Genomic DNA, 23,602 nt, shown 5'->3' on the forward strand with positions numbered 1-23,602 from the left:
TTCTTATGTATCCCAATTTTTGTTTATTTCAGGATATCCTCACGAAAGAGATTATTGGACGTGGTATTAAGAGGGAAGGGCTATACTACGTGGATGATTTTAACACTAGTGTTGACACCTAAATTTTGACGACCTAGTTTGTCGTTCATTGCATAGAAAATTAGGGATCGATCTTGGCCCCTAAACAAAAATAATAATTAAATTGCATATAGGTGTTAAGTACATTTGCATGAGTAATTAATTAGTTGGATCGGCGGCGGATGGGCTTGAATGAGGTTCTGAGCTTAATTTGAGCATGAACTCGCAAGTGCATAAAATTTGGCCAAACCCAAAAATTGCGAGCAATAAGGCTGTTATTTTTGAAAATTTTAATTATGTGGGGGTTTAATATCAAGATCTTCATATTGGGCAAAGATTTTCTTTCGAAAGCACTAGTCTTGGCCGCAATCCTCTCTCCACCGAATCTTCCATCTACATCCGTGTGGACAATCTTTGCAAAAGATTTCTGGATATTTAAAAGATTGGAATATTGGAAGAATAGGGGGGAAACATGTTAGTCAGATTGGTGAGAGAAGCAAAATACAATCAAGCAAAAAGATACAAGCGTGCAGACAAGGGAAAGGGAAGGAAAGTGCAATATATTTTTAAGTATCCACAAGAGAAAATAAAATCCGCTTCCTTTCCTTGATAGCCCAGACCCTTTGACCTATAAAAGGGGAACCCTCACAGAAGAAGAGAGGAGGCCACACATATTGAACACACGGCCACAAAGAGAGAGAGATCGGGAGTGGGAGCCGAGAGAGATCGCAAAGTTCTTCAGAATTGAAGATGGTGAGTGAACGGTAGTCTTTGGGGTCTTCTTCGTGAGTGCAGTTGGACTATTAGGTCAAGCATCCACTCACAATCCCCTCATGCCTGAAGATGGTTCAACACACAAAGGAGACCAATACCCAAAGCGAGGAAGCAAAGCGGTGATTTTTGGCTTGGCTCGTCCAGTCCTTGCTTAGCTGCGCCATATCGACGAACTCCTCAATGACCAGCAGCTTCCATCTACCACAAGGCATTTTTCCAGTACACAACTGGCGGCCATCGTCCAGCTCGAACCTGATCAACCATGATAATGCTGCTGCACCGAGAACTCCATCCGCAATGCCACTAGCCGAGCCTTGCATCGATGACATTGCTTCCCAGTCCAATCCATACGTCCTTTCTGGCGTGCTTGTCTTGTTGCAGCGTTCCTGGTGCTTTCCTTGGCGTCTCATGCACATCCGGCAGTGTTACAGCTTCTTATTGGCATGATAACACCTCAAGCAACACACATATAATTCCTTCAATTGTACTTTTACACGTGTAGGCAAGAAGTTTTTCTTGTACAGGTTCCTTGGTGTTTGAGAACGCCTACAATATTGTTTTGTTCTCATTGCCATTTAATCATCGCTGGTCATATCCGCATCGTGGACACTTTGCTGAGACCATCATTCGTCAAGCATCACTGAAAGCCCCACCGCAATCCGAGCCATCCCGTCGAGTTCAAAATTGGAAACTCTATTCAGGTGGTATTGCGAATTAGGTAAGAATCTTCATTAATTCGATTTTCGTATATTTTGTTGCCTAATTTGTGAAATTGCAGTATTGTTTGAATCTTCGAATATTATTCATATCCTTGAAATCCTCATGTAGATTTAAATTAGGAATTATTTCCTAATTTCATAACATGCTATGGTCGTCAATCTGATCTCCCGCCCGAGAGATGATTCGCGACCGCACGAAAAATCGTCAATCCGATCCCTGGCTTGAGATATGATTCGCGATTCTACAAAAATTGGCCAATCCGATCCTCCTGCCCGGGATACGATTCGTCAATCTATTTCCAAAACTAGATGGATATTGATAATATCTTGTGTGATTCGATGCCGTGTTTGATGTGGATATGATTTCTTTCTATTTTTGTTTGATTTGAATTGATTGTCTTTCCATATAAAAAAATCCAAAAAGATTAGATATTATCGAAGTAGATGATTTTAAAGGAAGATTGCATGTTAGAGAATTTAATTAATTTCGAATTTCATAGAAAATTACAAAAAATACCATTTGCTTGTCATATAGTTTAGATTGCATCATGCTTGCATGTCATCTTGTCACGTCATTCATAACTTAACACGTGTCATTGTTTGCATGTCATTATTGCATGTTTGGTTCACGAAATTGTGTGTCATGCTAGAATAGTTACATATTAATTTTGCTCGTCATTAGAAATTCATGTCTAGGTTCATTGCGTGCCATATTGGAGATAATCCTTTTAATCGTCATTAGAGTTAGGACATTTACGTAAATCGTATGTCGCGTGTAATGTTAGATTAGTAGTATACATTGCATATAGTTTAATTTCCACTAAATAAGAGAAAACCCTAAAAAAGATTTGAGTGAAATTGCGTGTTAATTAGAAATCATATTAGGATTGTCAATGTGATTTTCTAACTAACATTGCGGATACTTTCGTTGCTTTGAGGTAAGTCCTTATCTTGTAATTTATTTATTGTTTTGCATTATTGAGTGTTTTGTTATTGGTTGCGCACCCGCATCATCACCTCGCATGTTAGTGGATAGGTTTAAAATCAATCTAAGTTGCTTGCAAATATTTTTTGAAATAAAAGAGAAAAGTTACCGAAAGGGCATTAGAGTAATCTAGTGTAACCAAGTCCTCAAATCCATAATCTCTGGTTCGTAGGAGTAAAGTAATTCTCCCGATACATTACTTGGGTTTCTAATCGACCCACCAAAAAATAGATTTGTGGCGACTCCTGATTGAAATGATTTGCATGTTAATAACTTAAATTCTAAGTCGCTAATTGGTAGGGCTTGGAAGGGCCAGAGTTAGGTTTAGACTTAATAATCCATTAGTTGAACTCCTAGGTGGTGCACCGTGGGATGTTAGGTTGCGACAGCTAGTAAAGTGAATCACATCCGCGGTCAATCTACTAGTAAAGAGAAAGACATCTGGCTATGGCACTATCAATTAGGGCACCTGTCTTTTGGATATTTGAAGCAATTATTTCCTGGGTTGTTCAGTAGTTTATCAGATTCTGTTTTCCAGTGTGAAACATGCATCTTGGCAAAGAGTTATCGTATTTCTTTTCCATTGAGTTTCAATAAAAGTGCAACACCTTTTTCATTAGTCCACTCTGATGTGTGGGGTCCTTAACCTATTACCACCCTTTCGGGAATTCGCTGGTTTATGACTTTTGTGGATGATTATACACGGATGACATGGTTGTATTTGATGAAGCACAAGGATGAGGTCTCTAAAATATTTCGTGTGTTCCATCGCATGGTTGCAACACAATTTGGGGCACAATTAGGCGTCCTTCGTACTGATAATGGGGGCGAATATGTTAATCAATATCTCACAGTTTACTTTCAAGAACATGGCCTTATCCATGAGACGTCATGCACCTAGACCACCCAGCAGAACGGCATCGCAGAAAGGAAAAACCGTCATATTTTTTAGACAGCGTGGGCTCTTTGGTGAGTGGTCATGTTGCCAATCGTTTTTGGGATGCTGCCGTTGTTACTGTAGTCCACTTAATGAACCGGATGCCCTCTCGTGTACTAAAATTTCAGACCCCGTTGCAAGTTCTTTCGGAACATGTTTCTCTTCCCTTGGTCTTGACACTTCCTCCTAAAGTGTTCGGGTGTGTAGCTTATGTTCATCTTCACAAGAACCAATGAACCAAGCTTGATCCTTGTGCTGTACGGTGTGTTTTTATTGGCTATGGAACCCATTAGAAGGGCTATCGCTGCTACGACCTAGCCACTAAGAAGACACATGTCACTATGGATGTGACATTTGTTGAGTCCGAATTCTTCTACCTTGAAACCAATTGACCATTTCAGGGGGAGCTACATCGAGAAAGGGAAAATTGGTGGGAGGGTTGTGTTTTGGCAGGCACTGGGACTGGGTCTGACTCATAGCAAGCCCAGCAGTGGTGCCGTCGACAGAAAATGCAGTGTATCAGGCTGTGATAGGGCCAACAGCAAGAGTTGCGAGGAGGATAGTCATGTCCCGACAGAAGGTGATAAGTTGTTTGTACCGGTACATGGTGCACACGAACAGCCTCAAGAGCAGCCCTCTCTTCAAATTGTCCCCTCTTTAGTACCCGACCATTTTCCTGAAGATACTCCTGAGGTAAGATCTCTTACCACACCTGACTCTTGTGATGATTCTAATGTGGTTGTTGGATATAAATTGCCTGATAGACACAATCGTGACAAGCCCCCTAGTTAGTACTCACCAGACATGGAGGAACGAAAATCAAAGTACCCTATTGCAAATTATGTTTTGACAGGGAGATTGTCAGAACAATTGAAGGCATCCGTATTGCAAACCAAGTTCCTGGTGGGGTGCAAGAGGCTTTGAAGGATCCCAAGTGAGTTCAGGCAATGAAAGAGGAGATGGAAGCATTAAAGAAAAACAAGACTTGTAGACTTGTAAAGTTACCAAAGGGGAAGAAAGCAGTGGGGTGTAAGTGGATTTTTACTATCAAATACAAAGCAGATGGCTCCATTAAGAAATACAAGGCACAACTAGTAGCAAAGGGATATACACAGATTTATGGTGTAGACTACCAGGAAACATTTTCCCCCGTGGCGAAGCTTAATACTGTGAGAGTTTTGTTGTCTCTTGCGGTAAATCTGGACTGGCCGATGCATCAGTTTGATGTGAAGAATGCATTTCTTCATGGGAATTTGGAGGAAGAAATCTGCATGGAAGTCCCACCTGGGTATAGTTGTGCCATTCAACCCAACATAGTGTGCAAGCTAGAACGTTCATTGTATGGGTTAAAGCAATCACCCCGTGCTTGGTTTGGTCACTTTAGCTCAGCAATGAGAAGATATGGGTATTCTCAAAGCAACTCGGATCATACGTTGTTCCTAAGGCAACGTCAAGCAAATGTAACGGCCTTAATCATATATGTGGATGATATGATTATCACAGGAGATGACCCTGAAGAGATTTCGAAACTCCAAGAGAAGCTAGCAGAAGAGTTTGAGATGAAAAATCTAGTTGGGTTAAAGTATTTCTTGGGTATTGAAGTGGCTAAATCGAAAGGAGGCATTTTTTTGTCTCAAAGAAAATATGTGCTGGACTTGTTAGCCGAAATTGGAATGTTGGAGTGTAAGCCAGTTGACACCCCTATAGTTCAGAATCATAGACTTGGGGAGTATCCGGATCAGGTGTCGACTAATAAGGATAGATATCAAAGGTTAGTAGGGAGACTGATCTATTCGTCACATACTCGCCCTGATATCGCATATGCTGTAAGCATAGTGAGTCAAATTTATGCATGCCCCAAATGAAGATCATATGAATGTAGTGAGTCAAATTTATGCATGCCCCAAATGAAGATCATATGAATGTAGTGAGTCAAATTCTGAGCTACTTGAAGTCGGCTCCAGGAAAAGGTCTGTTCTTTGTGAAGAACGGTCATCTTGAGGTGGAGGGATTTACAGATGCGGACTGGGCAAATAGCATCTCGGATAGGAGGTCTACTTCAGGGGTGGCTAAAGGGTTATGTGAGCTACTGTGGCTTAAGAGGTTGATGACAGAACTTGGTTCCCCATCGAAGTTTGAGATGAGAATGGTCTGTGATAATAAAGTAGCAATTGATATTTCCCACAATTCAGACCAAGCACATTGAGGTTGACAGACATTTCGTCCAGCAAAATTTAGAGGCTAAGGTGATTCGGTTTCCTTTTGTCAGATCTGAAGATCAGCTGGCAGACATACTTACTAAGGCTGTGTCAAGCAGGGTCTTTGACAGCTCACTTGTCAAGTTGGGCATCAAAGATATCTTTTCACCCACTTGAGGGGGAGTGTTGGCTTGAGCTGTCAATTAGAGATAATATAGGAATCCAAATTAATCCACTTCCTTTTTTATCTCCTGATTAGGAGGAATGTTAGGATTGACTCTCTTCATTGTATATATATGTACTCTAAAGCATTGTAAAACGAGATGTACAAAATACGGAGAATATATAAACTTTCTCCAAACAGCTATATGCGTTTCTTCATAACCTATGAGTAGAAACCCAGATGGACCGCTTAAATATTGAATTATCTATATTAGATGGTGCGGAGAATGGAACCTGTTCGGTGTTCCTTCTAAGCCACTAAGCCAACCTCATCGAGTTGGCTCACATTTTGCTTGAGAAAGGAGATGTGAAAACTAAAGGTGTCTGACTCAAGAAGATTTCGATTATTTCTGACTCACAGTGGCCCCTTTAGGCAGTCAGACCTTTGGGCAGTCATAAAAATGAGGGGCCAATGTTCTCAACCACATGTTCAGTGTCTTAGTCAAGAAAGACTTCGATTTCCATCCAACGCGACAGAATCAGCTTCTATGACTGGAAAAGTTGGCGCACTCCTGAGTCAATGGCCGAAACGCTCCTCTTTCGGTTTCCCTCGCATTGAATTCAAGCAATTACTCCCAAAACTTGTGTTGCAAAAAATAAGCAATCGGATAGAATAGTGAACAGAACAAGTAAATAAGTTGGACATGAGATTTACATGAATTGATCGATATGATTTACTTTATGGGAGAGCAGGATTCTACTATAAATCACGAGATATAACAAAAATTACAACCACACTCCAGTTACTCGAACACTCTCAGTACTTTACAGCCCTCAGTTACACCCTGTAACTCATAGGGTTTAGCCCTCACAATTTCTCACATAATATTCTCTCAATCTCACAAAGGAATACACAAAATCTTACCCACAAAATTTAATCGGCTTCACCGGTTATTTTACTCATGCTAATTGCGCCAAATAAAGAACAATAACAAATCTTTCCTCAGTTACGTAGTCTATTCATTGGGGCCTTTTCCCAAACTTTGGAAACTAGTGATAAAGAATTAAACGTAAAACCGTGCCTGCTAATTTAAGGGTTTATCAATTCTTATTGATCATGTTTCATTGGATGCACAGGACATCAAATGGAGACAGGCTAAGGGACGGCGGATGCATACTCCGAACCGTATGTAATTTACTAATTAAGATACCTCCAAGAAGAACTCTTGAGCTCATTCTCTTTTCTTCCACTCATTTCATTGGTTGACATCGGCAACACTGTTAACAAGATGTACAGAGTCCTCATCTTGCGTAACCACAAGTGGCAAATTAAGACCAGTGGAATTTCAAACATTTTGGAAGAAGTTTGCTGCCATGTTGTTGTGGACATGATCTCTTAAAGTGCGAATATAGATTGCAATTTACGTAGAGAAAGAATCTCCCAAAGAGATGGCTTATAAACACCAAATGTTCTGACAGATCCTCACAAAAGATACAGTTAAAGAAATAAAACATTGAACAAGCAGGAGGGAAAGATACACAAGAAGTTTTTATCACCCCCAATGAAGCATATTTAGCAACCCATCTGATCTCAAATACATAAAGCATGGACCAACCTATCTATATATTTTTACATAGCAAACCACTCAAATAATAGACCAGGCACTTGCTCCTTACTTTTTTAATAACAGGTGTCTGAACCTTTCGGTTCCGCTAATCCTTATTGAGACACGCTATCATCCCGTCCATGTACAATATCACAACCAATTGGTCCAGCTTCGGCATCTGTTGAAGGAGGCCGCTCAACAGGAGTGTCTCGCTTGATGCCGGCATGGGAGACCAAAGCCCACAAGTGTGTCACAAACTCCCCACCCGTCGCCAAGTGCTCTGCGTGAGCTTTAGCATCATCCGATGGAGCCACATACACCATGAGTTCCGCCCAAAATTTAGCCAATACCTTCCAAATGAATTTCGGATCTTTCAGTTCTTCCAGCAATTGCTGCCCTAACCGAGCACCCTGGTTTAGCACCCTACCAGTATTATCCCTTGTCCTACCAATCTCCTTCAATTTTCGAATTCTTTCTCCTCCAGTGTTGCACCCTTCGAGCAATTTTCTTGATTCGAGAATGATTTGGTTGAAGACATACTCCGCGTCGTAAGGGTGATCAGGTAACAATCTCGGAGAGAACGCTACCAAGTAAGCAAGATATTTGGATAAGCTCGTGGCCACGAGAAAGTCCGATTCTGAAATTGGCACCTCGTGCTCGCAAATACTTGTGGCAATATGCCACACAAATATGACTTGAGTCTGCGTCTCGAGGCAACACGCCCACTAGAGCTTATTCACCTCATCGTTTAGTTTCAAAGAAGCTTCTCCATTCTTCAATCCAACTGAACAGGCTTCTCCATTCTTCGATTCATTGAAATTTGAAACTAAAGAATAAAAAACGGCTTTTTTAACTTCCAAAGTCAATTTGGCGGGCACACTTTGCTTTTGACCGTCCCTTTTGTAATCGATATAAGCAGCTGTGAAGCGATTGTATAGCCACCTCGGAGGGGTGTAACTGTGCGACTCAAGAAGCGAGTATTGGCGAAGTTTCCTTGCCCAAGGCTTCCATAATTGCGTCCGGCATAGTCGGGCTATCCGCTTCTCAATCCGTTTGTCCAGTTGCCATGATTTTTTTCGTACGTACTTGCATAGCAATAATACTTTTGCCCACTCCGAGGTTGCCATGAAGAAAAGCTGCAGAAACTCCAAACATATGAATACCACAAGAATTACCGACGTCATGAGAAGGTCGATGCTCAACCCGCCTGAAGTAGCCAGTTGAACTTCATCTTGGGGTCTTATCTTGTAGTACCACAAGAAACTAAGTCCAATTGTCAACAGTGAACCAACGATCAATAGAAAGAGCTCCATCACCTTAAGGAACAAACGGCCCGGGTAGAAGATGATCGGGTAGTTGGTGTAGAACAAATCATAAAGAAAGGAAAGCTCTAACTCAGTGACCCTAAATGCGCGCTCGTAATCATTTTCTCCCTCAAGCATGTGCTGAATCAACTTCCTTACCTTTTTGTGAGCTTCTTCGGGCATTGAATAGCAGCAAAATCTTAAGGAGAGAAGCTTATAGAGGGAAAACGAGAGACAAATGTCCTTGAGCTTGCAATCTTTGTCCCCGTCTGTCGAGCTCAAAAGTGATCCTTCGCATGCCCACACCTTTTCGACCGTGATCACTTCATCCGTGATCTCCAATGACTTGCGGTAGTTCAGCGCTTCCATTTGTGCTACAGCTTTTCTCTCTTTCAACTTCTTGCGGTAGTTCGGCCCTTCCATTTTTGCTAGAGCTTTCCACATCTTGAATATTACTTCAACACCGTTTACCCATCTTATCTCTTCCCCTCTCACAACATACTTGTATCCTTTCATCTGGATAGGGTCAGGCTCATGCGGATATAACTTGTGCTCAGAGCTCATGTAGTCGGCGATCAATTTGGTGGTTCTCTGTAGGCCATACACGCTCGCAGTCATGAGAGACAGTGCTCTTTCACCGACCTTTAACTGCCCCATTAAAAGTAGATACAAGACCCCCAACAGCATAGGCGAAGTGCTAGCATACACGATCACCAACGTGACCAACCCGAAGTTCTTGATCAAATATTGCCAAGTATAGTTCCTCCACTGCTCGTTGTCCTCGAGTCTGTAGGCAGAGAAGGAGTCCGAGCACCCAAAGAAGATCATCAAGAAAGTGGCCCAAACTGGGAACAGTTCATTTTGGATAGACCCTTGGGTCATCAGACCAAGCGTGTAGGTGATGAGGTAGCTCGAGAGGGTGTACGCTGCCCACAACACCATCTTGAACTTTGTGTGCCAACGCCTCGATGAGCCGAAGATGGTGAGAAAGATTAGCAACAAGGCCGTGAAGCACACAAGAATTTCAATCTTAGCAAGACTCGCCTTCGGAGTGTCAAGTTTCTTCATGACCACGGTGGCCTCGGTGAGAGATTTGTTCACGAATCCGACTCCCATTCCGCTTGTTTGCAGGTCCCTCATGTTTGTGTATGGCAAAAGATTTTTTTCTTTTGGGCGTGCAAAGCGTCAGAGAGATCCAAGAAATTTAGACCTTTCAGACCGTGGGTTGGAAACGGAGGCACTCCGCTATTTGTGCTTCATTGGTACTAACGAGTCGCTGACAGTATTTGTAAGAACAGAAAACTCATAACTTGTGTCATCCATCAGTCAGAATCCTGTGGAATTTGAATTTCAGATTAGATTTCGTCGCACATATACGACAACCACATTGCCATGAAGGATTTATTTGTTTCTACAAATAAATAAATGATTCATATACTACTTTCATGATGAGAGAAATCCTATTGGTCTTTTGATTTTCTTTTAGGCACTGTTTGTTTCACGGAAAATAACTTTCAAGAAAATACTTTCCGGATTTTCCAGTATTCGTTTCACGTAATATAAACTAGCCATTGAAAACATTTTCTCTCAATGGACAAAGCACCTTCAAAAGTGAGGAAAATATTTTTCACTTTTTACAAAGAGAAAAACATTTTCCCCCCTCATTCTCTCATCATTCATTACAATTATTTTAATTTTTTAAAATTCTAATTTTTTATTATCTTTAATTATCTTTTAATTATTTTCTTTTTCTTTTTTTTTCTCTTTCTCTTTTCTATCTTCTTCTCCGACCGGTCGCTAGCCTTGGGCAACCTCATCATAGGCTGGCAAGGCTTGACCTAGCCTGAATCTAGCGAGCTTGAGCCTTGTCGGCCTGTGGCGAGGCTCGAGCTCGCCTGTGGCCGATCGCCGGCCACTGCCTTGGCCAACGACTGACCGAGGAAGAAGAAGAATGAAAAAAAAGAAAAAGAAAAATTATTAAAAGTAGTGCAAGGAGGAAAATCTTTTTCATACCGAACAGCGAAAAATATTTTTTGAGACTTTTTCAAATTTCAACCGAACATCAGAAAATTGTGTCATTTTCCAGGAAAATGACTTTCGGAAAATAATTTCCCGAAACGTAACATTTTTTGCGAAATGAACGGAGCCTTTAGTATCTTTTTGAGTTGAGATCACCTTATTGTGCTAGTATATAGATAAGGTAGTAGACATTTTCTTGAGCAATCATGAGTTCAACACGACTACAATGATGATTTATCCAATCACGAAGTCAATTTGAGAGCTCTCTCCTAAATTAGGTATGGCACCAACCAAACATTTTGTAATAACACAACATGATTGAGCTTTATGGAAATGTCATGTTGCGAAAACAATCGATCGAACAATAAAATAAACACAATATAAAAATAGATCGGACATCAGATTTATATAGTTCGGTCGGAGTAACCTACGTTCACGAGGAGACTAGCAAATAATTCCATTATAGATCAAGCGAAACGATGGAGATTACAACTAGATTCGAGTCACTCAAACACTCTTAGTATTTCCCAAGCTCCAGTTATACCTAATAACTCACACAGTATTTAACTTTACAATTCCTCATGAAATAATCTATCAATCTCATAAAGAAACTCACAAAGGAATTCACAAATGTTACTCACAAGATTTAATGGGATATGTTTACTATAAGTCCTAAAACTTATTACGAAAGTGCAATTTAGTTGCAAAACTTGCAAAAAGTGTAGTCAAGTCCTGAAACTTGTCAAATTAGTTCAATCGAGTCATAAAGTTAAGTTCATCCAATTTAGCTAACGGAAAATGCTGATATGACACTGACATGGTTTTTTTTTATATTATTTTTCTATCCCGTTGGCCCTTGCTGAGGCGCTGCTTACTCTACCGGCCATCGTTGCCGCTCCACCGGCCATCATTTTCATTTTTTAACTTTAGCTTTTTTATTTTTTGAATTTATTTTTTATGGAAAGAAAAAAACAGAAAAGGAAAAAAAAGAAGAAAAAAATCCAAAAAATTAAAAGACAAAAATGCCCTTGATCCAAGTGAAGTCAGGCCTTTTTTTGTGACTAACATGGCCACTTCAGACCTTTATTTGAAACAAGATTCACTTCAGGCTTTTATTTGAGAAACTTTATGGCCTTATTTGACATAAGGTCTACTTCAGGCTCTTATTTGAAAAAATAAGGGCACTTCAAGCTCTTATTTGGAATTTTCCCCAAAAGAGATTCACGAGTGACATGTATATGAAGAGGAGAGCCTTATTGACTAGCCCGTTGATAAGACTACATTTTCGGCTAAAAAATTGATGATTGTAGATTCAATTTTTGCCAAAGGACACTAACATTTAGGGAAAAGTGTCAGAAATGTCATAAACCTATTAATGGTGCTAATTTAGTCCTAAACCTTTTGATCTAGAGCTAATTTAGTAATTCCGGTTAATTTTGGTAGGATATTGTTAACGCAGACGTCGGCCGGCTTACATTAAAACTTATAATAATATATTTTATATTTTTTCGATTTTTTATTTATTCTTTTTTTTTCCTTTTTTTTGTCTTTTCTTTCTCTTTTTTGTTCCTTCCTTTCATTCTTCCTCTAACCAGTCGCCGAGGTCCAATGACACGCCAAAGGCGTAGGCCAGTGAGTGCGAGCCTCGCCATGGTTGGGCGAGGCTCCACCTCGCTAGAGGCCATAAGGGCGGCCTCGCGCTAGGTTGGCGAGGGTCGAGCCTCGCCATGACTGGGCGAGGCCCAACCTTACCAGATTCGAAGAGGTCAACCTCGCCTCTAGCCGATCACTCAGGTGAGGCCAGCCCTCGTTGACCACCAAAGGAAGGAGGAGAAAAAAAAGAGAGAAAAAAAGAAAGGAAATAAATAAATAAAGATTAGAAAATTATTAAAATATTACTAAAAGTTATCCAAGTTAGCGGCGGCCGTGCCATATAGGCCGGCCAACGTCGACATTAGTAATATCTGGCCAAAATTAGCTGAAAAGACTGAATTGTCTTTAGGTTAAAGGTTTAAGACTAAGTTGGCACTATTAAAAAGTTTATGACTAAATTAGCACCAATGTAATAGGTTTACGACTTTTAAGACACTTTTCCCCTTACATTTAAGTGGGGCCATGGTGGCGAGTTATTGTGCTAGTTCTCCTCTAGATAGCCGGCTAATTACAGTTGTGCTATTAGGTTATAAAAAAAAAGCACCAACAATGATTGAGTTATAGCTAGTCCGTAGTCATTGCAAAGGGAGAAATTTAAGGTGCTTATGGAGTACCACTGAATCATCTACCAATCAGTGTCGAGTATGAAATATTACTGTTTTTATTAATCCTTTTAAAGAACAAACATTGTGATATAATTTGTCATTGTGACAATACTTGTTGGGGTGAACGATCACAATGATGCTCCTAGAGCATGTTTCGCACGAAGAGTTTGGGATGAGATCACAATGTCCTTTCGTTTTCTTTCCCTCATCATAGTCATATATGTATATTTTACTAATCTATACTTGCGAGGTTGAATCATGATTTATGCATTATTATGTCTCTATCCATCTGCATATATGCTTCGGCAAGCAAATTGTGCGTATGGATAATTTATGTTGTATGTTAGTGCCCTTACTTATTTAGGTATGTAAAATATTGCATGATGGTGTTACATATCTATCCATGGCATTGACACTTGCATCATTTTCCATATAAGTTACATTGAGCTACAAACATATTCAATTCAAACCCAACATTAGATGTGCTTAATAGATCCACAAAGTTGGGTGAATGAATGACATCACACACAGACGCACACGCATGTGTATACACACACTCGCATCTATATATTACATTAATTGAATATATGGCGTAGAAGGGAATGGGAAAGAAAGTGAAGTGGAAAGGAAATTCTAATTGAATATGTCAGTTATGTGATACAAAAAATGTTAATAAAATTGCATGGTACAGTGTCATTATATTAATGTTGATACAATCATATAGGGAAGTTTTTTTTTTTTTGGGTCAAAATGTAGGGAAGTTCAACGGATGGTCATATTACATATTTGTAGGGATAATTGCACAATCAGTCCTATACCTATTGTACGGATTCTCACTGGGTCCTAAATCTTTTAAATGAACTAATGCAGTCCTAAACAATTGAGTGAAATGCAATTAAGTTTTTTCGATCAAGTCTCATCTGAAACTTTCGACATGGCAATCCAATCATTGCATGCTATCCTAAATGTAATGATGACAAGGAAGATGCAGTCAAGTCAGGCTTACTCGCAACTTCAAAAAATCCTTTAGAAGAAAACTTACAAAAGAAAAATTTTCTGCCACAACAAAACTTAATCAAAGTATATATTGAATTAATTTAAGTGTGTAGAAGCTCATATCTAAATCATGCAGAAGCTAAGTTTTGATTCCACAGCATTTTAGCTAATTTTCACAAGGTCTGGAGATTTGCAGAAAGAATGGTGCATAACCAAAATCTTGGTTCTGCAAAATAGTCAGAGTCAATCGTCGATCACTTTCCATAAATTCGACGAATGTTGGAGTTTCTTAATAGCAGACCTAGTTCATATCGATAAAATAATACAAGATTGTATATGCAAAAAAACCATGGACAAATTCGTTCTAGTGTTTTGCCATGTTGATATTGGGCGATATACAAAGAAATCAGAAACTTTTTTGTTATGGACAATTTTGATCCAAGCTTTCAAAAATCTAAAAAAAATGCAGTAATGTGTGGCCTAATTTTTTTTTAAAGATTTCGTAAATACCCATGGAAGAAATTTGGCCTTTGTTAACTTTCTTGATCAATGACGACATCGTAAATCAAAGTACTTGGATCATATTCAACTACCAAGTTGTCTGTAATTACTCTATTACAGACATATTTTAGCACTCTGATGCTATTATGCATATATCAATACTAGACTCAAGCTCAACTTCTCAATCTTTGAGCCCAATTTCTCATGCTCGAGCTCGATTGGATTGATGTTAGTGATAAGCTCAAGCTCGATCGACTAGGTCAAGTTGTGAATAAGTATGAGTTCAACTGGACTCGAAGCAAACTTAGTTGCAAAAGTTTGAGCTCGGGCAGAACAAGTTGTCAAGTAAATTAGCTTTGAGCTCGAGACTGTGCTATGAAAGTAAAACTAGAAACATTATTATGAACCTATTTTCAGTATTTATAGTGTATATATGAAACTAAAATGATCTAATTACTCAATTAGATTAGAGAAAGATAGGGGGTTTGATCTTGGGAATAATCAGACATAATAATTAAGTGCTTAATATGCCTTGGACAAGCATTACATCAGTTGAGATTGCAAGGTGAAAATTCCTATAACAAGGACCTTCCTTAATCCCAAAATAAACTAGAGCTAAGTAAGCATACTTAGAACTAGGATGATTGAACTACAATACAAGAAACTTAAGAAGACTCATCGCATAAGAAATCCTTGAGGATGCCGTTGAATCGCAATGGATCTTCATGAATTATTTTCATGCTCAGATTCACACGGATCAATCAATTTACATACCGCATGTGGAGATAAATGAGACAGACGATTCCTTAGAAAAGGTAGAAGACATTTTCTACGTGTGTCATGAAATCAACAATTTTCGTAAAAAGAAAAAACTCCAAGGGCATGGACTCAATGTAAATCGAACTTCATAAGCCTTGGTTATTTTTCTCATGCTAATTGCGCCAAACAAAGAACAATCATAAATCTTCCCCCTACCTCATTACGTTGTCTATTCACTGGGGCCTTTTCCCAAACTTTTGAAACTAGCGATAACGTGTTAAATGTAAAACCGCACCAACTTATTCAATGTTTTATCAATTCTTATTGATTGCATGTCCAGAAACCTTGCAAATGTTTTAACTAAGATTAAATACGTTAGAAAAGCGATGTGGAGGAAGTAAATCATGCGATTGGTCCACCACGCGTTCATTAAATAAGACTAGATCGTGTTTTTCTCACGTACGATGTACTTCACATACGATTGGTTTCCACTGTCCGGACTCATATTTAAATACAAGTGCAAGTCATTGTTTATTGGCAAAAAAGACCGACGTTGTCGGACAAAAAAAGAAAGGAGATAAAACACAGTTGGGACAACCTCCGTCATCCTCTCATGACACTACAAAGAAATAGACAACATACGATAATTTCTTAGGGACGGTCATCCATCATAGTGGGTATAGTGCATGTGTATTTTCTTCTTTCACCCTGGGTGTTCTGCAACTTTTGCTGATGATACAACTTTTTCGGAGTCATTGGTTTGCTTTGGAATTATTACACTAATAATCTCTTAACTTTTAATACAATGCGCAATATGATCCCTGAACTTTAGCCGAATGTATGATGTCATCTATATTCTTTTAATTTATCTAATGTAGTTCATGAATTTTTGTTACATGTTCAATCTAGTCCATGAGCTATATGAAAATGTTCAATATTGTCCTCGAACTTGAATTTATGGAAAGACAATATTGAACATTTCATACAATTCATGGACTAAATTGAACATGTACTAAAATTTCCGGGATCACATTGAACAAATTAACAATTGAGGGACGACATTGCACATTGGGCCAAAGTTCATGGACTATTTGTGTCATTTTCCCATTTGCTTTCTACAATAATTTCTCAGAAGAAAGGAAAATAAGAGCTATGAATTTATGTCGCTGTGTTGCAAGGTTAAGAATGCAAAGAAGCTTGAAATTCGAATCTGTAATAACCGAGCTGTGGGGGTGTTGACACCTGATTTTTAGCTCATTTTTTAAATTTTTCCAAAAATCACAAAATTAGGATTAGGAACCTTGGCCAAGCGTAGGAACCTATTTCTACACCAAAAATAAAATTTTTGAAATTTTCCTGAATTTTTCTTTAATTTCTTCTGGTCAAAATAAGGGTGAAAATCAAGAAAAATAGTAAATGGAGTCCAAAATTTTCATGAAAATATTCATTAGTCTTATTTTAAATCCAATGTTATTAATACAGCATCAATTTTGGAAAATTTCAATTGCGAATGTGCTTTTCCCAAAATTGGGTAAAAATAAGCCCAAATTGAATCAAAAATTTTATTAATTCATTTCTAGTCATTTCTTGGCTATAGTGTCTTCACAACAAATGATCCTGGAACGTTGAATTACATAATGGTTGGTCCAATTGCACAATTTACGAAGGAAATGAAAAAGCCCCAAAATCCAATTGAAAATTAGGGATTTTTAGCCCAAATTGGGGATCCTTATCAATTTGAAATTGTCGAACCATAAGACCATCATGTTTAGGGTTAATCAGTCATGGGTAATCCAATTTTGGCATCAATTTTGCTCAATTAAGTCATTTAAGTACTGGATTGAATAGAACCCTAGTGACTCGAATTTTAAAATTTGGGAATTTTTGGTTTAATTGTGACAAAAATTAGGGTAAATCTCATATCAAAGACGACATCTTACATCAAAGTACTTGGATCATAGTCGACTACCGAATTGTCTCTTACATATTTTGTGCATCAGTTTCCTGATCTAATTTTCATGTCTTTGGAATTATCCAAATCTTCATCAATAATATATTCACCTGGATCAATTATTGGAACAATTTACATGCCGTATATAGAGACGGTGAGATAGACGATCCCTTGAAAAAAGGTAGAAAATATTTTCTACACGTGTCGAGAAATGAACAATTTTCGGCAAAAGAAAAGACTCCAAGGGCTTAACTTAATGTAAATCAAACTTCATAAGCCCCAGTTATTTTAGTCATTGGGTCCTTTTCCCAAACTTTTGGAACAAGTGATAACGTGTTAGATATGAAACCGTGCCAACTAATATAAATGTTTTATCAATCTTAGATGATTGCCTGTCCACAAACCTTCCCATATTTTAAACAAAAATTGAATACTTTAATAGAAAAGCTAATGTGTAGAAAGTAAATCAATGCGATTGGTCCTTTCTAATATGAAGCGTTCATTAAATAAGACTAGATAATGTTGCCTCACGTATGATGTAATAAGAATATACCTAACTACGGGTTGTCGGGACTCATATTGAAGTACAAGTCTAAATCATTGATTATTTTTAAAAAAAGACCAATATTGTCCGAAGTAGGGGTGAACGGGTCCAGGTTCCTTACAGTTTTCATATGGAACTTACCCTCGGGTACAGATTCCTCATTTTTTAGAACCTAGAACCTACCTGTCGAAATCCGGAACCTAGAACCTACCCTGTCACAGGTTCCAGGGTAAGTTCCAGGATCTAACAGGTTATTATTATTTTTATTTCATTTTTAGTTAAACAAAACAAAAATAATACAACAATACTGAACAAGTATATCATTCACTAAAGAGAATACAAAAGACTAGTTTTCCTGACATTATTGTTCAAATAAATATAATTAAAATGAGAAGTCATTGCATGAATCGATACTAGGGGTGAGTGGTTTCATGTTCTGTATAGGTTTCGCCCATGATAATATATTTCTCATTTTTTAGAACTTGGAACCTACCCTATTACAAGTTTGAGGGTCGGTTCCAGGGTCTACCCAGATTTCACTTATATTATTAATTAAATAATTACAGTGAATCATCACATTTAATAACTATCATTTGCTGTTATGATCCACTAACCACAACTTATATTTAAATACACGAAGAATATGAAATATTAACAAGTCATAAAATGAAACTTAGACTAGTGGTTCTCGATTATATACTTATCATCTAACGCCATGAGACACCGCAAGATCACGTGAATATATAGACCAAGAAAAAACACAAAAAACTTGTTCAGGTTTCAAGTTCCAGGTTCCAGGTTCCACCTACCTAGAACTTGGAACTTACCCATCGAAACAGGTTCCCTAATTTTTGGAACTTAGAACCTACACTGCAAACCTTAGAACCTAGAATCTACAGGTTCCCACTGGTTAGGTTCTCAAGTTCCAGGTTCTACTCTGGAACCGTGCTCACCCTTAGTTTGAAGAAAAAGAGATAACCTAGCTTCGATCAACCTCTGTCCACCTTTCATGACCATACTGAAAAAGAGACGACATATGATAACTTTTTTAAGGATGGTCACTAAAATTGCCAAAATGTCATTCGATATCGTTTGATAAACAATCTCATATGCTTTTTATATACATGTAATCTCCTTCCATCTAATAGCTTGAGTTTTTAGGTTAGACTTGCTAATATGGTGTTAGAGCTAGTGCTATACTTTTTCGCGTATGTGCCTCCACCTACTACTCTTAATATTGTTCACATCGCTTGATATACATGTTGTCTTACATGTTCTTCATATATATGTTGTCTCCTTCTGTCTGATAGGTTAAGTTTTTGTGTTGGGCTTTCTAACAAAAAAGCAATGGCCATGGTCTAGTGCATGTGTATCTTCCTCTTTTCACCGTTGGTATTCTACAACCTTCGCTAAGATCTGCTAAATTTTCTAAATTATGATACAACTTTTTTCCCATGGAGTCATCGGTTTGCCATTACTTTTTTCTTCTTTTCTTGTTTTTTACACCTTGCCACTCATTGACCTGATTTGGGCGAGGTTATCGTGCCCTCACTGGCCACGATCGAGGGTGTCATGCCTCACCTAGATCCAAGCGAGGGCCACGACGCCCTTGCCTGGTGTGGGTGAGAAGGTCGCGGCCCTCACCGGCCACAGTACTTTCATAAATTATAAAACCTACGAGTAGTAACCCCGTTCATACAATATCTTGACATGTCTTGACAACAATCAATATAGGTTTTCGTGAGACACTTGTTTTGTAGAACATGGATCTCCATCTTAGCTAGATATATCCTCGTTCATATGATATCCCATTACTCTCATAAATCATATAACCTACGGGTAGTAACCTGAATGGACCGCTTAAAGATGAAATTTTTTACATTAGATGGTCCGAAGAATGGAACCTGTACAGTGTATCTCGTAGGTTCACATTTTGCTTGATAATGGAGAAATTTTTCAGAAATTGAATATAAAATTGAGAGATGGACCCCACTCTCATCAGGTTAGACTATACACGGGTCGTCAATTTTTGCATACAAACGGCAGGGGGCTTCTCTCTTGAAGTCACACAGTGAAAACTTGGGTGTTGTGTCTTGTGCAACAACTTAGAGCTCATGCATGTAGGATGTTTTTGGTTCCGTTTAGACGAGGAGATGCTTAGACAGGTAGACATGAGGAAGAGCGTTGTAATCAAGAGCGTGGCAGGCGATAAGTACTTAGGGGCGCTGAAAATGAGCGTAGATCCCCAAGGGCCAGAAGATGGCTATCGATTTAATGCAAAAGCTTGCTTATTTTTTGCCTTCGAATTTCCTGATCGTATGTGCCCAATGCAATCATCTTATACAATCGGTATTACTTAGAAAGATGATAAGACCAGCGTGAAACTATCTTTTTCTCGCAATCGAGCCTCGTGATTTTTGGTAAGAGTGTCTCGTTGACATGATTGTATGGCTGCCAAAACCTGCGCAACTCACCGCTCTAGAAATGTTCAACGTGAATATCGTGAGCACCACCACCAACTGGTCCGATCAACGATGCATTGCTGAACATCCATGTCCTTTTGGTCATAACATGGAGCAGAAATGGAGGCGCGCAGTGCTGATGCTTGAGCTGAGATGGACAGTAACGACTAGAGAAAATAAAATGTGGAAGGAAGGAGACTCATTGCCATTGTTACAAGTCAATTTGGTACCTTGGCCGTTGTTCTAGGTTAAGGAACGGCGTCCATATTTTTCTGCAAACCGCATGTAATGTACAGCAAAAGATACCTTTAAGAAGAATTCTTGAGCTCATTCTGACGTCTTCAACTATTCTCATGTTTGTAACTTACAATAGAGAACTCGATTGGAGGTTTAGATAACCCCGCTTCACGCACTGTTTGTTTAATTAAGACAAGCCTTCGGAATCTTTCTTATGCTCTGTTCTTCCACTCAGTTCAACGGTCGACATCGGCAAGACTGTAAACAAGATGTACAAAGTCTGCATATTGAGTGACCAAGAGCGGCAAAGTAAGACTGTCGGAAATTCTAACATTTTGGAAGAAGTTTGCTGCGATGTTGTTGTGGATATGTTCTCTTAAAGTGTTCATATAGGTTGCAAATTATATAGAGAAAGAATCTCCTTAAGAGATAGCTCTTAAACACCAAGTATTCTGACAGATCCTTACAAAAGATATAGCTGAAGAAGTAAAACATTGAACGAGTAGGAGAGATAGATACACAAGAAGTTTTGATCAGACCCAATTCAACAATCAATTGCTCCAGCTTCGGCATCTCTTGAGAGTAGATCGCTCAACAGGAGGTTCTCGCTTGATGCCGGCAAGAGAGACCAAAGCCCACAAGTGAGTCACGAACTCCCCACCCATCGCCAAGTTCTCCGCGTGTGCTTTCGCATCATCCGACGGAGCCACATACACCATAAGCTCTGCTCAAAACTCGGCCAATACCTTCCAATTGAACTTTGGGTCCTTTTTGTCTTTCAGCAATTGCTGTCCTAACTGCGCGCCCCTATTTATCACGCTACCTGTACCATCCACTGTCCTACCAATCTCTTTCAATTTCCGAATTCTTTCTTCTCCGGTCTTGCACCCTGTGAGCATGTCTCTTGATTGGAGAATGGTTTGGTCGAAAATATACTCCGTGTCGTCTGGGCAATCAGGTAACAACTTTGGAGAGAACGCTACCAAGTAAGCGAGATATTTGGATAAGCGGGTTGCCACGAGGAAATTCGAATCTGAAATCCGCACCTCGTGCTCGCAAATACTTGTGGCAATATGCCACACAATTATGACTCGAGTCTGCGTCTCGAGCCTGCACGCCCACGAGAGCCTACCTGCCACTTTGTTTAGTCTTAAAGAAGGCTCTCCATTCTCCAATACCCCGAGATTCGAGTATAAAGAATGCAAAACGGCTTCTTTCACTTCTGAGGACAGTTTGGCCGGAGTGCTTTGTTTTTTACCCTCCCGTGCGTGGTGGATATAGCCGGCTTTGGCGCGAATGCATACCCACCTCGGAGGTGTGTAACCATGCGACTCGAGAAGCGAGTATTGGTGAAGTTTTCTTTCCCAAGGCTTCAGTAATTGCGTCCGACATATACGTCCTATGAGTTTCTCGATCCATTTGTTCCCTTGCCATGAGTTTGTTCGGACGTACTTGCATAGCAATGATACCTTCGTCCACTCCAAGGTGGCGATCAAGATTAGCTGCACAAGCTCCACAGCTGCGCATGCCATAAGAATTAGCGATTTCACGATAACGTCGCTGCTCAACCCTCCTGAAGTAGCCGGTTTACTTTTATCTTGAGGTGCATTCGAGTGGTGCGGTGTAAAACAAAGTACGATTATCACCAGAGAACCAATGAAGAAAAGCGAGATCTCCATCAGCTTTAGTTTCCAACGGCCTGGGTGGAAGATGAACGGGTACTTAGTGTAGAACGGATCGAAAAGAAAGGAAAGCTCTAGCTCAATGACCCTAAATGCTCGCTCGTAGCCATTTTTTTCTGCAAGGAAACCATTCCGAATCAACTTCCACAGCTTTTTGTGAGCTTCTTTGGGCAACGAATAGCTGCAAAATCTCAAGGAGAGAAGCTTGTAGAGCGAAAACGATAGGCAAATGTCCTTGAGCTTGCCGTCTTCGTCCCCGCCTGTCGAGCTCAAAAGCCATCCTTGGCATGTCCACACCTTCTCGACCGTGACGACTTCGTCTGTGATTTCCAGGGGTGAACCGTTTACCCATATTGTCTCTTCGCCTCTCATAACATAGTTGTATCCTCTCATCTGGATAGGGTCGAGATTGCACGGATCTGACGTCTGGTGCTCGGAGTTCATGTAGTCAGAGATCAATTTGGTAGATCTCTGCAGGTCATACCCGCGAGCAGTCAGGAGACACTTTGCTTTTGCATTGTCCTTGAGCTTCACGAATAGGAATAGACACATGACCCCGAAAATCGTCGTGACCACCCAAAACACCCACGAATTCCTCACACTAAAGATCAACATCTTGGCTAACAAGATGTTCCTGAGCAAATGTTCCCAACTATAGGATATCCGGTCGTCGAGGCTGTAGTCGGAGAAGTAGCCCGAGCTCCTGAAGAAGATCATCAAGAAAGTAGCCCAAACCGGGAACAGCTCACTATGGAGCAACACTTCCCCCGCTTCCTCCATGAGACCGAGCGTGTGCGTGATGAGGTGGCTCGGGAGGGTGTATAATGCCAACAGAGCGACCTTGAGCATCCGGTTGGTATACCAATGCCTCGACAAGCCGAAGACGGCGCGAAGGATTAGCAACAGGACCATGAGGCACACGAAAAGCTCGATCTTAGCGCGACTTACAGTCTGAGTGTGGAGTTTATTCATGACGTCGGAGGTTTTGGTGTGGATTTTGTTCACCACTTCCATCTGGCTTCCTTGCAAGTCCCTCATGTTTGTGTATGAAGGAGGATTTTGTATGTTGGGCGTGCGAAGTGTAAGAGAGAGCCAAAACATTTAGAGCTTTTCAGACCATGGGTTGGAAACGGAGGCACTCCGCTATTTATACACGAAACTTTTCGAGCCATCGTTTGGCATTTATGAGTTGCTGGCTGAAGCGCATGTGGAGTTTGAAAATTCAAAAATAGATTTCGGCCCATATGTAATGATCATATTTTGGAATAACAAAGTATTTATTTCTTCATATCAATAGTATAAATGATTCATAAACTAGAGAAATTCTCTTGGGCTTTCAATTTTCTTTTTAGTGTCTTTCTGAATTGAGGTAGTTTATGGATGAGGGCCTAGACATTTTCTTGAGCGACCAGGAGTTCCAAGGAAAATA

At 39.7% G+C, this 23,602-nt stretch overlaps 1 protein-coding gene across 1 annotated transcript; it reads right to left on the reverse strand.

Moving 5' to 3' along the window:
* Nucleotides 1–21,219: 21,219 nt before the first annotated feature.
* LOC115664055 (uncharacterized) lies at nucleotides 21,220–23,211 on the reverse strand. The gene has a single exon (XM_030586000.1). It carries the CDS (start codon nucleotides 23,209–23,211, stop codon nucleotides 21,220–21,222), a length of 1,992 nt encoding a protein of 663 aa, XP_030441860.1.
* Between the last annotated feature and the right edge of the window lie 391 nt (nucleotides 23,212–23,602).

This window comes from Syzygium oleosum, unplaced genomic scaffold, assembly GCF_021117445.2.
Source record: "Syzygium oleosum isolate NSW1041296 unplaced genomic scaffold, Sole_v2.1 Sole_v2.15, whole genome shotgun sequence".
Lineage (NCBI taxonomy): Eukaryota > Viridiplantae > Streptophyta > Magnoliopsida > Myrtales > Myrtaceae > Syzygium > Syzygium oleosum.

Coding starts and splice junctions, on each gene's coding strand:
- LOC115664055 (XM_030586000.1), bottom strand. CDS start 23,211: ATGAGGGACTTGCAAGGAAGCCAGATGGAAGTGGTGAACAAAATCCAC.